Genomic DNA, 17,530 nt, shown 5'->3' with positions numbered 1-17,530 from the left:
ACCTGGCTCCTATTTTGACTTTAACTTTTAGGCAGGCATGTCTAGAGCTTTGAACTATAGTGAGACCCCCCAAAAGAGACAAAAGACTTTAAAAGTAAAACAAAGCAAGAGTTTGTTTAAATTTAAACTAAATTTTTTTTTTAATAGAGGATGTTCAAAGGGGCTACGTCAGAAAGAATACACAAAATCAATTTATAACCTACTTCTTTTTGCTTCTGTGGGGCAGGTCCTTCCTCTTTGGTTTGGTTTCAGTCAGTTAAATGAGTTGTTGAGCTGCTGCGAAGTCTGTGCAGCTCTAATATCCATGAAGAGGGACCCATCACCTCTGTGGCCCTGCTTTTGTCTGCCCTTCTCAGTGGTCTCTGCATGCAATGCAGGCACCCCCCTCCTTGCGGACCCTCTCGCTCTTGCTCTCTTCTACCTCCAGACTCTTCTTTCCAAGGGCCAGGCTGAGTAGTTAATGAGGCACAGGAAGGTCCTCTCCTCCTTTTACAGGGTTGCAACAGACTCTGCTGCTCTCTTCTTCAAGAAACAAGATGCAAACCCAAGAGCAAACAAAAGAGGTACTGCCTGTTTCAGAGAAGAGATACTGTCTCTATTTTGGCTGTAGACTGCTGGAAGCTGGGAAGGTATGCCAGGAGAAATGCACGTTGTTGTCACTATTTTCCCTGTTGGAGACAGGACTCCTGCGTAGGTGGACCTTTGGTATTACCGTCTATGGCTGTTCTCATGTTCCTTTAATTAATTAATTATTTATGCAAGGGGACAGGGAGATTTTTGGACTCACTGAATTGTTCCATAATTTAGGACTGCTCTTTGCTCCAGCCCCAGCAGAAGACAGAGTTTCAAATCATAAACCTTGAAGGAGCTATCTTGGCTTTTTTTGCTTCTGCAGAGGGGTTATGTCTTCACACTATTGCCTGAGCCCATTCCAGTATTTTCGGTGCCACGGATATCTGTGATCCTTCAGACATCAATGTTTAAGCTAATTACCTTCAGCTGCCCTTAAAATAATCTCTGAAGGCGGTCAATAATCAGTGGAGGTGATCAACAGCTGTGATTCATCTGACCTACTTTAAAGGTCTGATTCATGAAATGATTCACCTTACTCTATGTCACTTCACTTTTTATATGCCAGAAGGCATCTTCTCAAGCTATACCAAGTTTTAGTCATAGATCCTTAAAAACAAAACCCAGAACAGCTAGATGGACATTTGGCTTGATAATTGATTATTTGGGGGTTTCACTTCTAACTAAAATCAGCTTTGGTATCATTAACCAAAGAAGGGTTAGCAAAAAACCCCAGATTTAGGAACTTTAAAAAAATTTATGATTTTACTCTTTTAACTAACTAACGTGACCACTATGACCTTTCTGGGTATTAGGACAAGTTCTATAAATCAGCACTCCATGTCACTTCTGTCAAGCAATCATCCTAGGTCTAAATTTTCCCCGATGTCCTTTCTCTAAAGCTAAAATCCCTCAATATTTACAGACAAAGTTTATCTTGTTTGATGAGACTTCATTCATGTAGTTAAATCTAGTTTCTCTTGGAAAACTCTCTCTTGCCTTCTATATTCACTTTGGTTTAACTTCTGACTGTGGGCTTGGTCTGCAAATTCTGCTGCAGATATTTTTGAGGATCTGAAACTCTCTTTTTGTTCTTTATTTTAACTGGTTGTATCTTGCATCATTGAAACATTTTAAAACTGTGACTGCAATAGTGGAAAAGCAGGGAAATAATTGTTTTCATTGAATTTAAATGGACTTCTGTTTGTTTGGTAGGCCGTGTTATGAAAAGCTCCTTTTTATTTTATTGCCAGAACATTAAAGGAGAAATGTGTTCAGTTGCTGTAGATACAAAAGACTCCTGTTGTATTGTCACTCCTTTGGATACCGGTTGTCATATTTTCTGACTCATTTCCATAATTTACAGAAAAATTGTTGAAATTCACATGAGAAATTAAATGCCTTAATTGGAAAGGGCTTCAGCAGAACAACCCCCCCCCAAATTATGTCTACAGAGAATGTTATGCAAATTATAGCAAACATTTTGTCTTAACAAAAGAGAGGAGTGACACCTCAAATTTAGGGAAGTGGACTGGAGCTGGAGTTTCTCCCATATAATTTCTCTTGATTTTCATCCCGCTTTTGTTTAAGTGGACATGCACAATTTTCATCTTACACTGTAATTTACATAGGTGAAGCAATAATTATAATAGAGTTGGAACTAAGTGGCACTTGTCTGGTAGCTTTCTTAGTGATGAAGAAAGGGCTGCACTGCCTTGGAGAGCTTCACAAACTTGCTTAAATTTGCTATTGAATCACAGGATGTTGGAAGTCCCCTATCAATATTTACTTGGCTTAGAAACACTGAAGCTAGTTCTCCATTACTGCAGCCTACTAACAACGAACTTCATCCATTATTTTTTCTGCAACATTTTCAGTAAGGAACTCACTGCAGCAGTGATTCTTCCCTAACAACTTTGAGACAGATCGGCAGGGTCAGTATGTGCAAAAGCTTGCGTGAGAGCAGTGCTGTAACAAATGACAGAAACCTTAAGCTTAGAGATCTTTCTTTGACTAAATTATTTAATGCTGTAAGCTAAAAAAGAACTAATATTGCACAAGTGAAATAAATGTAGTCTGTGTGGTTTTGTTCTGAACGTGCAGCCTAGGAAGCTGCCTAAGAACTCTAATAAGCTTTTTCCCCCAGCTTTTATCTGGGCCCTGGGACAGATGTACATGCATTTGAACTTGTGCTAAGAGGTTTCTTTAGAATGGTGAAAACGTTTTTAAACTTGAACCACTCCCCCAGAGCTCTGTGAGAAAGATCCTGCCTCACAGTGTGCAGCAGAACTTTGCAGGTCCAAAAGGCTTATACATCATGGGGAAGAAGCACAGGGCTGAGAGAAGTGTGGACAAATCCCATTAGTCTGAAAGGGGTGTTAATGTTGAAGCATCCATAGGGCTCTTATTTTTACACTTTAAAATGTTATTCTGGAACTTTTTTCTCATCTGCTCTCAGTGATAAATAGATTAAAGCATGTTATGCTACTATCCTGTATGATGGTGGAGTTGTATAAATCTGACACTGGTTACAAACAGTAAAATTATATATGCAGAAACCAACAAACTTGACTCTAAAAATTTAAATGTTTGTACCCATAGTGAGGGAGAAAAAGAGAATGTGTTCATATTTTGGAAATGTTTGGTTTCAGGTTAATTTGTGCAATAGCTAAAATGAAAGCTTCATTATAGAGCTAGTCAATGTTACTGAGGAGTTATTTTATAAAATGTTTGAAAAAACAGATCAATAAGCTGGTGTATAATTGTTTAGTGCTTAAGAAAACAGAAAGTGCTAGTGAGATAGACAGCTATTAAGCCATAAAAACTGGTGAATAACGTAGATTTAAGAAAGCATAGGCTTAATGTCAAAAGCCACATTGTTAAGTTTATCACATCTTATATTTCACATCTTATATCACTATATCCTGGTTGTAAAAAGTGCACATTTGCTCTTTAATTTGTCACTGAATCTAACATTTAGCTCCAGATTATCTAGAGTCTGTGACATTAATCAGTTTTAGCTGAGGAGGTCTTGTAGGTATTGACTGCTAAGTAATGGCTCAAATGATACTGAATTATCAACTGTATTTAAAGCTGTCACAACCAATATTTTCTTTCCCTCGTCTTTTTTTTCTCCTTGTATTTTTTTATTTTATTTTGTCACATTGTAAAGCTTTCCAACATGGCTTGATAAATTAAGGAACCAGATGCAAAGCCCGGGAAGCAAAATTTATGGACCTTTTCTATACAGCTAAAAATATCAGCTTGAATAATATGTGGTTGCCTGGAAACTCCTTCACACATTTCAGTAAACTAGATGGTTTTGGTCCCCAAAACATTTGGATTAGGGATGCCTTCTCTGTATATGGTAGTAGGCTCCCACTTTCAAAGTATCAGTGGTGATATGCTTGTGATATTGTGGGCAAAAAGGGGGACATGCCTTATACCTAGAGCTAAGAATTTATTGTTGGTTTAATTAAAAGTTGTATCAGCATAGGCAAAACACAACAAACAGTTATTGTTAGTCCTCTTACGATAATATTAACACAGTCCAAATTACCTAATTAATACAAAGCAAAACTCATTAATAATATACAGTTAAAACTGTTGCAAAAAAAGCCCAAACAAAATCCAACAAACCCAAAATACTCCCAGTATCTCCCCCTTATATTCTGATGTTAGGGTCACCCTTTGATGCTCTGCAGCACCCTGCCTGAGGAGTCACAACAAAGTGTTGATATCTTCAGGTCTTTGCTGGCATGAGTGTGATAGGGGTGCCTTCCTCCTCCTTTACCAGGAGGTGAATAGTGTTGGTATTGACGGTTTCTTCCTCCCTGTGCTTGGGTCCACTTGAGCCCATTTTTTTACATTTTCTAAAGCTTTACACTTTGCTTTTTCAAATTTGGTCTTCAGATCTACATTATACCTAATTTTATCATACGTGGTGTGTGGTATGTGTGTTACATTCTTGTTTCTTTTGCTTTTTATTACACCTAAAATGGGTTTTGACCATCTCCTAAGTTTGCTCTATCATCTACAACTAATAACTGTTGAGTTACTGATACACCTGGGGCCTTTAGTATCATCCTATGCATCCCTTTTTAGCTGCAATTAGTCATCCTGTGTACTCTTGTCTGTGGCAAATTCTTTCTTCTCTTACTGTTTTCCATTAACGCTCCACCTACGTGAAGCTGTGACACTGCTTTCCATGACTAAAGTGGTTTCTTTGGTTCCTGACCTCATAATGGTAAACAGAGCAACAAATTGTAGCACCTGACAGTGTCCAGCTTAATGTAGTAAGATATAGTAAGATTAGAGCCATGGTTTTAGGCACTCCTCTTTGAAAGTCCTCAGCCCTTTCTGGAGACCCTTCCAGGTCCTTGAAGTTGTGCTTGCAGGGGCTGATCTGCAGCCCTTTTCCCCAGGTGGTATCAGCTACAACTGTCAGAGATTTGTCCTCATTCAGTGCTCTTCGCTTCCTTGCTCTTGGCTCATTCATCTGCTATTTTATCTGTTCTGGCATGCAATGGTGTTGGTTTAAGTTGTCTAGTACTTTTACATTGAGGTCAAGAAGAGGACTGCATGGGACTGACCTGCTAGCCTTTGAGTATGTACTATGGAGATTTGATTGCATCATGAAGATGCGAATTGTTGTTTTAAAATGAGAATGGACATAACAGTATTTAAGAGACTTAGTACAACTTTGATTTATAGTGATGTTGAAAAAAATCCTGGTACAGTGTATATGAACATAAGTTAAAAATAAATTTGACAGTTATTTTGTAATAATGAGAAAGTTGGAATGGAGCTAAATTGATGCAGCCAGCATTGACTCAGACTCAGAAAGTCTGGTCCAGATCTTAGTTATTCCTCCTTCTCAGCATAACACTTTGCTCCTGAAAATAAGAGAAATCTGCTTTCCATGATCCTTGCAGTTTTAATTTCCTTTAGGATAGTTTTAAAAAAATTCTGCCCTTGAAATTGCACAGTCATCTCTACAAACATGTAATTAAGCATGGAAAATATCCTCTGTCCTTGCAGCTGTCCATACACTTGACGAGAAAAAACCAAGCACCAGTAACAGTTGTATCTGCTAGTGCAGCTTTTGTACTTTATTGCTTACTTCCAGAAAAGTTGACCTCTCCTCTATCTTGATATTTGCATCTTCTCAAATTCTTTTTGGTTCACAAGAGTTAATGAGGCTATGGCAATAAAATGTGTTTGTTTGCAGTGACCTTTACTGAGATAGCTCTGTAAATTTTTTAGACTTATGCATTGGTGCAATATACATAGCTATATATCTGTCAACACATCTTCCCTGTAGATGCAGTGCCTAGCTATAGCAATCCCTAACCAGGGTGTTCTATCTTGAATGCCATCCTATCTCATCTATGAAATTGCATTTGGAGAATTAACGAAGTTAGGTGTTGACATTGCAATACAACAGTGAATGTGATTTCTGCATTCTGACCTCATGGTATTACAGCTATGCAACACAGTCTGGCCCATCCTTTCCTAATGCACATGTGCTGATCTGTGATTACAGAGCAGCTAGTCCTCTGCCTCCTTATTTTATGCTACACTTCTGGTTTTTAATGTCACAATTACCTTCTATCAGCATAGGTTTCTGTTTCTCTTGCCTTGCGTGGGGTTATAGTTTCCACCAACTTTTTTCATGTTCTTTTAATCCTCTTGCATTGTACCAAGCATTTCCTGCTGCGGCGCAAGCTGTCCTGGACTGTCACCATCACAGTTCTGTCCCCAGGGAGTAGCCTTAAACTGTGGTGCTACAAATAGCACAGAACAACAGCAAATGATTTCTATGAAGCTATGCCTATGAAAAGAGACTGCTCAAAAGACCAGCAAGTTGCTTTGTAAGAGGGTAACTTCATAAAAAAAGAGTATTAAAGATAAAACAGTGCTTATCAGTTGGCATCAAGTATTACTTATAAACATTCAGTGTGATTTCAGAATGTATATTTTCAGGGATGCCTGATAAAATAAAACAAAAATTGCAAAAACTGAAATACAGGACATTTTCATTCACATTCAGTACTCCTGATGAAACACATTCCATGAGTAGAACAAGCACTACTGGAAATGTGTCTTTGATTTAACTTTTTCACCCCAATATTTCTATATGGTTGTATAAGATTATAATTGAGTGTATGCTTTACATAACATTATAACTACACCATACTATATGAACGACTGGCATACATTCTTAGGCTAAATTTTGAGGGGTTGTGGAGTTCATCAGACTTCTTCTGATTAAGCTGTTGGAACACAGTGATGGACTTTAATTCCTTATATATATTCAGTAACATGCTGTGTAAACAATTGTTCAAAGGTAAGTGCCAAATATGTTTTAGGTGGTAAGCCTGTGATGGACATTGTGGGCTAAAAGGGTTTCTGCAGTTCACAAAAAGTTGCTGTGGCCGTTTTGACAAATAGGGAATTGCTAAGATCACAGGAAAAGAATATCATACTTTGCTCAGTGACAAATGTCTAAAAAAATCAGTGTGTCTATCCCATTGTTTGCAGATAGGAGTATTATATTTTCCTCTGGCAGAAGCTGGTCTAGCTGATTTTTAAAAACTCTACTTATTTCTCAACCACTGTAAATATGTGACCCTGAATATTGTGTAGCCTGAATATTCCTTGCTGCTATTGCACCTCCTCCTCACTCCCTCTTGTCCTACCCACTACTGCTGCCACAGACAGGTTGCTCTCTGCCCTCTGAACAGCCTGGTACATACCTGAAGACTTGCCAGGAACCCTTTAATCTTCTTATCTTTGAAGAATCCAGGATATTTAGCTCAATTTTTTCCTCAGTAGTGAACTTTTCAGACTGTTGATTGTGCTTACTTCTCTGCCTTTGGTTTCCTAATGGGTACACATCTTAATTAAAGTATACCTTCTCAGGGTTTACCAGGCATTAGGAGAGCAGAGGTTGCTTCACAGGATTTACCATTTATACTCCTGGTTCTGTATTTCAGTTGGCCATTAGGTTCAGTTGTGATCCACTGTATTTCTTAAGTTTTTTCTGCAGAACTGTTAGGCATACAGTTGCTTCTTACCCTGGATTTGTACAGTTTTAACTCTTCCTACCTAAATGTAGTACCCTGTGCCTGTCTGTCTTGAGCAGCACACTGTTTGCTGGCCCAGGCCAGCATCGAGATCATGCAATGCTATCCTGGCTTTGGTTTTCAGTGCAAAGGTCTCAAGTGCCATTTCAGTTTCCACTAAAGTGAAATTTCTGTGTACTGTCAGTATTCATAAATACTTTATTTCAAATTCTGTGCACATAAAGTGAACATACAGTGTCCACATGTTCACATTGTTAGGAGGAAGCTTATTATGCATTTCAGCTCGTAGTAGGTGAGACAAAATTACTTTTACTAAGGAATACAAATTTTTCTTAATAAGCATTTGAAAGGCCTACAGATTACACAGTAATTTTTTCTTTCATTTCTTTATCTTTCACCTACCTTCCTCCCACATATTCTAGACTTCTATTTGCTTCTATTAGATTGTTTTCTATTTTCAAGTTCTTCTGCTTGATTATTTCAAAATAAGGGTTTTTTGAGTAGGATTGCAATTGTATTCTGCTCATCATGAGCTATTTATTGTTCCAAAGGTGTTTTTCCCTACTGGGTGAAGTGTATGAGAAAAGCAAAGCACTCAAGTTATTTCTACTGTACTTTTTTTCTGGTCCCAAGCAGAAGGCATGGGAATCTTTTCTATGAAGAATGCATTACAAATCTGCAAGGTGCATTTTATAAAAAAATTTCATGTTATTTTTCCTAAAATAAACAGAAACTGTCACCATTTTCAACAGGTACCATATCAGTGCAGAAATGGAATTTAGATTCAGTTTCTCTCCATGTTTTATTTCCAGAATATCAATTGTTGTGAAACAGAGGCACTAAAAGGCAGTAAAGGAAGTGGTCTGTGGAGCTATAAATGGGCTTTGCTTTCACTATAGTAATGAGAAGTTATTTTCTGAAATTATTTCTCTTCCTTCTGGCTTTCTTTTGTGGCTCAGTAAGCTAGAAAATAAATGAGCAGAGAAGCCAGTCTTTAATGTATCCTAGTACTTTCAATTCTTCAAAAAGGAAGGAGTGCTTCAAATTGAATCCAGGGCAAATGCAAAGCTACCCAAATATATAAAACACCGATATTTTATGTTCACTGTCATGAGTGTACTTAGAAGGGCCTTGGAAAAGACTTAGAAAACCTGCCTGCTTAGAAAGGCAGGCTGCCAATAACTTTGTAGTTACCTTTGACAAGAAATTCAGCAGAGACCAGTTCATTAAGCAGTTACGGCATACACTAACTACTGTGGCCTTCAGGCTTCAGAGGAAGACTTTACTTTTGTCCAGCTGTGGGGTGCTTGACGTCAAACCATGGTACTAAAGGGCATCATAAACAGAGATCTTGCACAAAGTCCCCCAAATTCCTCCAGAGACTTCCTCCTTCGTCTCCTCTTCTCTGCACTCCCTCTGAGAGATGGGTAACTGTTTCCTCCTCCTTGCAGGCATAGCAAGGAAAGCAAATACACTCTGAACAGACCATGTGTGTAGACTGAAACAAGTTCTGTGCAGCCAGAACGGGCAGCTGACATGTTTGAGCCTCTGGAGAGCTGTACTTGCTGGAGCACTGCAGGAGGACACCTCCCTGGCCCATCCATGTTCCCAGGGAACAATATTGTAAGGCAGGGCACTGTTGTCTCATGCAAAGCTGCATGCATGGAGCTAATGCGTGCTGGTAACACTTGTGGTGCTAGAAAATGCCTGGCTTTTGCACCTTTTGCGCAATTCAATTATATTTCATTAGCTTTAGGCAATAATTGTTATCTCCATACAGCATATTCAAGTTCATTTGATTGTGTTGGAGGCAGGGGGGTAAAAATAATGCCAAGATATTATCACAGATTGTTCCAGAACTATTGAGAAATTGCTATTCTTTAATTCTTCACTTCGTTGTACTTACATTTTGTCACCTACGTTTTGTATGTAATGTTGTCACTTACATTTGTACAAAATAGCAGTAAAATTCTGCTACTAAGCTCCTGATCTGCACATGTATAATTCCCCTTGCAATATTCCTCTAACAGGAATTGCCATCATCTTTATTTATTTAAGGCGGAGTTGGGCCCACTGTTCTTTACTAGAATTCAGAGAACAGCCAAGGTGACAGCCAAGAAGAAAATTAGGCAGTGCATTCCCATAACCCCTTGCGCTGTGTTCAGAGCAAATAACAATTTAATTTGCATAGACAGATTCGCTTTGTTTCTAGAAAGATAGTAAATCAACTGTGATAGCAAAAAGGTGTGGTAGACAGGAACTGACAGTTCTCTCCTCACTTTCTTTTCCTACTTTGGGAACTCTGGGAACAATCCTGTCCCTGTGGTTTGTAACTGTTTTTGCAAAGTCTATACACATACCCAGACTCCGGTACCCACACAAAAAATTTGTACGTTGTCAGTTTATGCCAGAATCCAGCACTCATCCCGAGCAGTACAGAGTATTACCTACCACTCTTAGATCAGTCCTGGAGTCTCTTTTCAGTGGGTGGTAAAATGCCACTCTTCACGAGAAAATTTGGGACTGGCTATTCCCACCCTGCTGTCTTTTGTGGCTGTTTTTGCTCTCCTCCTCCCTTGCAGTATGATGCTCATGCATGATCTATTTTTGACCATGCACTCTGATTAGATCATTGTGACCGAAGCAGGGAACAGACTTGCTCAACTTGCAGCATGGCAGCATTTCTGTCTTTGGAGGTGAGCAGAGCTGGCTGTGAAACATGGGTTTTGGATCCAGTGAGGCACTCGGATCAGATTTTACTCAAAATCTGTATTGGGAACAATGTAGGAGCTGAAGCTACAAAATTTGGGATACAAAATTCCTTCATTTTTCAGGTCTCTGCTTAGTTTTGGCTTTTTTTCCACCTATATGGTGGTATTCCTGCTGACAAGCCATTAAATTTCCTAGTCCTTCATACATGCTCCCTTACAAGGATTTCCCTGCATCTCCCTGTAGATTAGGTTTGCACCAGGCTAAATAAAAACTTATTGTGAGTGCCACTTATCAAGGAAACAGCAAGACTAGAGTGATCAGCCTTGTGGAAGCTTTTCAAGAAGGATCATGGAGAGAGCTCGGGAAGGCAGAAGTTGTTTGTAGTGCTGGAAAACATGGTTTCAGCCAAGCGGAGAGGACAGAAGCTAAGTCAGTGGCATCAAGAGTAAAGCTGAACTGGGGAGACTGCGGCACTTGGAGATGCTCGAGAGGACAGAAACAGGTCATCGGCTGAAGAGTTGGTGTCACTGAAAGCATTTTGGTTTTGGAGCCAGACAATGTAACCAGTATGATTTCACTGCTGTGTACATACTGCAGCAGAAAATAAACCCACCTCAAAGCATGAAAGCTGGAGCTAGTGCCAAGCTAGCTCATTTAGTCTCCTTACCAAACAGACCAGCCAGAGTAACTCCTGAGCTGCTGGTTTTGGCTTTCGGGCACGTCTGGTTGCCTGTACTGAGCTGCAATATTTTCAGCAGATGCTCCTTAGTAATCACAGTTAACCTGAAATTCTCATTTAAAGAGTGCAGTATGTCACTGAAAGCTCCTAAATTGTACTTGAGAAAGCAAAATGCATTCTTTGATTAGGGAGTACTTATGTGACACTGTATAGGGTTTTTTAGAGAAAATAGTTAATGTTTACAGCTTCATAAACAGTAAGAACCTTTGGTGTCTTTATTTCTTTTATATTTAAATAGGATTTAAATGGAATATATCTTAATTTTAAACTGTTGGATGTTTTTGGATCTCTTTCTTCTTTGAACTTAATAGAAACACACTTATGCATAAGCTGTAAGTTGAATGGTCTAAGATTTTATGAATCAGCCTTCTATCTCTGAATTTTCTTACAACTGTTGAAGGCTTTTGGAGAGGACTCACTTTATTCATCTATCTACTTTGCAGCAGGGGCCGGTTGTCCCTAAGTCACATTTGGTATTTGATTATAAGTTTGTGACTTAAAGCTGTTTGCCAGCAAAGATTGTTATTCTTCTTTCTTCCTCACTTTTTCTGCAATTCTGTGAATCCATCACTTTCTGACTGTGAATATATGAAATAGGATGAGGTGTATGAAATAGTCAAAACAAAGAGAGAAATAACTTGAAGAGGTGGAAGGCTTTATTTCCATGCCATTAAAAAACCCTTAAATTATGTATCTTAGTTTTTCAGTATCAAAAAAGAGTCATCTGCTATTTAGGAAAAAAATAGAGAAGACAGAAAAAGGATCATCATTCTGAGGAAAGAACCACCCAAACCCCTTTTGTTTCACCTCTGAAATCCCATTCTATTGTTTAAGATAAATGTGCCAGAGGAATCAAAGAGCTCCAGAAAACATTTTAACTGTGCAGAGAGAAAGTGAGCCTTGCTCGGACAGGAGATTTGCTGATTAGGTTCTCTGGCTGATTGTGCATTTAATTTGCATTTTCTCTCAATCAGTTACCTAAATATGTGCCTCAAAACACTTCAGGATGTATAAAGGGATCCTGTCTGGAGAGATCCTGGTTTGCTATTTAATGTCACTCCCTTTTCTGTTTTAAGAGATTTTCTTTTCCTCTGTTTATCTTCTAGAGCAGGTAGACAGTGGGTCTTCAAGGCCCTGGGGTGCAGCCAGCCTTTCGGGAGCTGCAGAATCCTCCAGTCTACCTCCTAAACACCTAGAGGTTTCTCTGTGATTAAAACCCATTTATTATTGGGGGTAACCCAAATGTGCCTTATTTGCTTTTTTCTCTTTTCTAATTTATTTTAATTTGAAAGCAGAGACCATTTGTCCTGCAGTACCTGTGATCTTTCCCTGTTACAGAGGCAGAGCAAAAGTGTGGCAAAAAGTTTTGAAAATTGCAATACGGTAACTTTTACATTGGTAGCACTTAACAAGTCTGTGAAGTGTTGTTCTCTCTTTTTCTCATGCAGGCTGGATTGCCATCTTGGGAGCCATTTGGCTGCTAGTGCTAGCAGACATCCATGATTTTGAGATGATTTTGAACAGAGTTGAGTGGGCAACCCTTCTTTTCTTTGCAGCGTTGTTTGTTCTCATGGAGGTAAGATACTCTGATTTCTAAAGCCTGAAGAGTTACAACTGATTTAAAATGTGAATTATGTTCCTGGGCAGAGGCCTCCTGCAGATTCAATCCCACTGGAATATTGTAGATTGAGTGTAGTCACGGTAGTACAGAGAGAAATTGCAGAGTGGTGGAAGTAGGCTGGATCTCTGGTATCTAATTTTTTGCTGTAAGCTTGGTCTCACTCTCTCTCCTGCTGCATTTGCAGAATATATCTGACACAATCATTTTCATATAAGTGGAATTTTAGTTTCCAGGTTTGTTGGCAGTCTATGTGTGCAGATAGCTTATACATATTTATGTATTTGTTTTGCAATTATTTAGACCAGTGATAGGAAAAATAAAAGGACAAGAATAAACCAGAGTTGAAAAATGTTCCTAATTCTGTCTGCTACATGCTGGCTACTAAATGGCCTAAGAGATTTCATGAGAGTATGGTTTGAAAGGATAATATCACTGAATTTCAGTTTGCAATTGTAATTTAAACAGATATTTGGTACTTGAAATGCCTGGATATCTTGCCATGTAGTTTCTTTCTGTTTGTCTGCTTGACTATTAGAAACAGTCCACTCATGTTTGTATCCCATTTTATTTACTGTTTGATGCTTTGGTATAGCCTGAGAGGATTTATTTTTACCCCAAACGTTTGGATATTTCTTTGTATGCGTACTCACATTTACTTGTTAATTAGTCTTCTAGAATGCTTGGTATTTTTCAGTTGTTATTTGTTGGGTTTAGATGATGTAATAATGTTGTAGAAATGTGACTGACAAAACCCAAGTGACCACTGGCACTGCCATGGCTAGTGAATTGTCTGAGTGAGCAGCCTGGGAAAAGCCCGTAATAACAAATTTGCTTGCACAGCCTCCTTCCTTCCTTCCCCTCCTCCTGCCAGTAATTGCAAAGAGCCCAAGAATTTGTAAATTAGGATCTATTAAAAAAAAAAAAATTCCCAACAGTAACAGGGACAAAATTTGAAGCAAATACAAACAGCAAATAATTCAACTATCTCTTTAATGCCAAACTGGAAGTCAAAATCTGGTAACCTCTGAGAAGATGAATGGAAACTCTGATTATCATTAGGAGGCTTGTTTGTGAGCTACTAGGTCTAAAATTCATCAGGAAATGTTGATTTATTGTACAGCCATTAGTACAGGCAATTTTTAGTTCTCTATGTTATCAGGCTCTATATATCCTTGCATTTTTTAGCTCTTACAGGAAACCTATATTGAAGCCATGTTTATTTTGCCTGCTGCTGCTGCAACAGTTTATTAGTTGCATTCCCTGATGTATTTATTGGTTTAGCTTGGATTGAATGGTTTTGATTTGAGTGCTGTGTGACGGCACAATAACATAGTAAAACACACAGGAAATTATTTGTCATTTACTGCCAGACTTTGGATACGACTGTTGTAATTTACTGAACTTCATTTTTATGGTTTCTCAGGTCACCAGTGAATAGTTTGCTAATGAAAAAATATTTTTCCTGGCTCTATAGAACAGCAGCACTTTAAGGTCATGAAAGAAACTTGTACACATAATCAAGAAAAAAATGGGAGAGGTTAAATTCTTCCCCATAAATGAATGAGAAAAATGTTCTAAGTATCATCACTGCTAATTTTGATCTGAATCTATGGCCCTTTGGATTAGCAGGAGATGACAGTCTTTGCCAAGGCATTTTTCTTTGCTTTAGGTTAACAACGTCAAGAAGAAACAAGTCAAAACAAAGATATGCATTGAAGTATAAGAAATCTTTCCACGATCTAGGCATTCAGCAGTTGTCAGCTCATATTCTTCACCCTTGGTGATCCTTCACCTTGGATGGTTCCCAGTCTGAAGTTATTTCCTGTTGCTATAAATGTTCCCTTTCGTATTACAAGGAACATTTAAAAACCTGTGTGGGACTTAAGCTGCAAGTCATTTTGGAAAATGTGATTTGAGTTCCAGGGCCACAGGGGAACTCTTGGAGGTTCTGCCTTTGGGTGCTCATCCGTCCAGTCTGGTAGATATTTTGCAATGAAAAAATTGGAAATCCTCTGGAGCTCTCTTGTTTTATATTGTGTCCTTCGGGTAATTCGTCTCTACAATGGTCTTTTTAGTTCTTGTTCGCAAGTCGCTGTTACAGGCTATAAAATCTTTCTGTTTCTTCTGTCTCCGTGATATAAGTTCCTATGCATCTCAGGGATACAGTACTTTGCTCACTTTTATAGTCAAAATTGACATTTTACCTTAATCCCTTCAGGCAGAGTTTATCTGCAACAATCATCATGACATACTGTCCATAAGAGGGTTTAATGCAAATTTTTGTGCATAAATTAAACTTTGATTTAAAAGGGCACATGATTTTTTTCTGCAGTAAAACTCTATTTTGAGCTGTCAGACGGGAACTAATATGCTTGAAGACACCAATTAGTGTAGTAATACTTATTCCTCTTAGAAGACACAGGAAGATCCAGGAGACACTCTGTGCAGTTAACACCCAGGGGAGGCCAGTAGCAGGGTGCTAATTGCTGACTTTCACTTAGGTGCTTGCAGGCAATTGGCCTGGATATCGTAGAGACATCCTAAAGTTGATTGTGTGATTAGTACTGTCATCATCTCTAATGTGATGGGCTACCTGCAGACTGACTGTCTTGCAGAAGGGATGTGTGCGTCCTTCACTCCCTTCCCCCTCTCCCGAATATCTCTTCTGTAGTACCATGTCTGGATTCCAGAACAAATTTCAAGTCATATGAAAAGTCATATGTTCTGTTAATAGATAATTAAGTAATAAGGCAGCAATGTTAACTGAATGTAATTCTGGGCTTTAATCGCTGACAACTATGTGTTAAAAAGTTTATTTTGAAGTGTGAACAAAAAGCAATTGCAGAAAAAGTGTTATTGTTCATTAAGAATATTGCTTTTACATACATTTAAAAAGTCACCGTCATAACCTTTGAGTTGATAAAGCTACACAGATAACTTAGAATGAAAATGGTATCTTAAGTTTACCAACAAGAATTCATTTCTTAGGAAACTTTCTCCTGGGAAGTTAAAGTAATGAAAAAATGTCCTTTTTTTTAATGTTAAGGGATATGCGTATGTATTTAAAAATCTTATCACTTGTTTTCTGCGTGCTGCATCTTTAAATGTGCAGTGCATTGTTAAAAGAAAGTATAATTTCTGGGCCAAATTTAATATGTGGTGATATCCAAAATGACTAGCATTCAGCTGCCACCTGAATGAGCTGCAGGTATGGGAATTGATGGTCTGAATGACAGCCCTTTTGTCACTCTGAGATTACTGTGTCTTAACCCACACCACTCGGTGCCTGTTAGGATATTTGTCCATCTCTGTCATGGAATTTGACAGCATGCGAGTTGAATGGGGTTTTTTCAGCTGATGTCTCTGAAGGACTCCGTCTGAGTGCCACGTGTGCAGGTTATACGGAGTTGTGTTGTGTGAATACTGACTTCCGCGGCTCTGTGTGGGAATGGAGTCAGTAAGTGAGGCATTGCAGCTGACTGATTCTTTGTCATGGAAGAAAAAAATGAAAGTTAGCCAACCAGCTTGGTCCAGGCTGAGCCAAAAATGCTGTGACTTTTCTCCCCTGAGAAACCGAAAAGTCATAAAATAGATATACCTTATTCAACATCAAAATAGTACTTCATTCTGGACACCTGTAAGAAAAGAAAACTAAACCAAAGTGAATTAAAGGCTAGCTCTCATGATTTAAAATCACCCTTTTACCCTGTGGTTTGAGGGAACAGATCATTCTCCTGGGGTGTGAGGACTCAGCTTGTATTCTCCTGCCTGCCCAAGCAGAGATCAGAGCCATCACCACTAGGCTGGAGTCTTCCTATGTCTTTTCATCCATGGTAATAACCGTGGTTGTATGGGATGCTCTCTAAGTATCCTGCACAAATGGGAATGGCTCTCACAGGGAGGACAGAGCACTCTGGTCCAGGCTGTCCCCAGGTCCACCGCTTACAGGGCTCGCCTCCTTGGTTGGGGTGCCTGACTTGGGCATCGAAGAGCTGGTTTTCCTTCCTGCCTTTCAGGTGCTGCTGCCTCTGTGCCAATTTCCATTCACCCAAGATCTCTGGCCTGGTTTTAGCAGATGGGTACTGTTGGTTTTTTATGGGTCTGAGAAAGCTGTTTAACAGAAACATGTATTTTGTTTTCCTATTTCTTCATCTGAGACTGAGCACAAGATGCCTGATTTCATCTGACCTTTTAAACATATGATATACTTCTATCTATATTCTGGTTTTGGAGAAGTTTGTTTAAAATCAGTTGTGTTCAGATGTTCAGAAAACATGTATCCACTGAAGAATGTAATTTTTAAATTTCAGCCGTTGTCTGATTCCTGTGCCCCCCAATCTCAAGTAATCCTACCAGTCATTCCAGCACAGCCAACCCACTTCTGCAGATACAGCTACCAATTTCTGCCGTGTCTTTTCTTTCTACCAATTGCAAAGTTGCTGTAGAAGCTACAGGAGATGAATATCAGTATTTTGTGAATGGGAAAGAATTGTTGTGTTTTCTTACATCCACTGAAAGAAATGTAACTGCATCAGGTACTTCACCAGTTGATATCAGGTTTTTTATTGGTTTTTAGGCTTTGGCTCATCTGCACTTAATAGACTATATAGGAGAGCAGACAGCTTTGTTAATAAAGGTATGTTTAAAATATTTATAGTTTTTTAACAAGTAAGGAGAATAATTTTACTCCAATAGAATAATGAATAATACTTTCATTCTGAATTTGATGTTAATGATTGCATTCCTTCATCAGCAATATCAAGAAAGCATGTCATACTTTGGCATGGGTGATATTTAATA

At 38.7% G+C, this 17,530-nt stretch overlaps 1 protein-coding gene across 10 annotated transcripts in view; it reads left to right on the top strand.

Annotated features, from left to right (window-relative positions):
* The window catches only part of OCA2 (OCA2 melanosomal transmembrane protein), a 292,848-nt gene that overhangs the window by 122,972 nt on the left and 152,346 nt on the right, over positions 1-17,530 (top strand). For all 10 annotated transcript variants that reach the window (XR_003921205.2, XM_029999138.2, XM_029999137.2 and 7 more), the window contains 2 exons: positions 12,558-12,685; positions 17,307-17,366. Coding sequence is in view for 9 of the 10 variants with exons in the window: in XM_029999138.2 (XP_029854998.1) it covers positions 12,558-12,685; positions 17,307-17,366 (188 nt within the window). In the remaining variant the exon portion in view is untranslated. The remainder of the gene's footprint in view (positions 1-12,557; positions 12,686-17,306; positions 17,367-17,530) is intronic.

Source organism: Aquila chrysaetos, chromosome 23, assembly GCF_900496995.4.
Source record: "Aquila chrysaetos chrysaetos chromosome 23, bAquChr1.4, whole genome shotgun sequence".
Taxonomy (NCBI): Eukaryota; Metazoa; Chordata; class Aves; order Accipitriformes; family Accipitridae; genus Aquila; species Aquila chrysaetos.
This window is presented reverse-complemented; position numbering and strand designations above follow the sequence as displayed.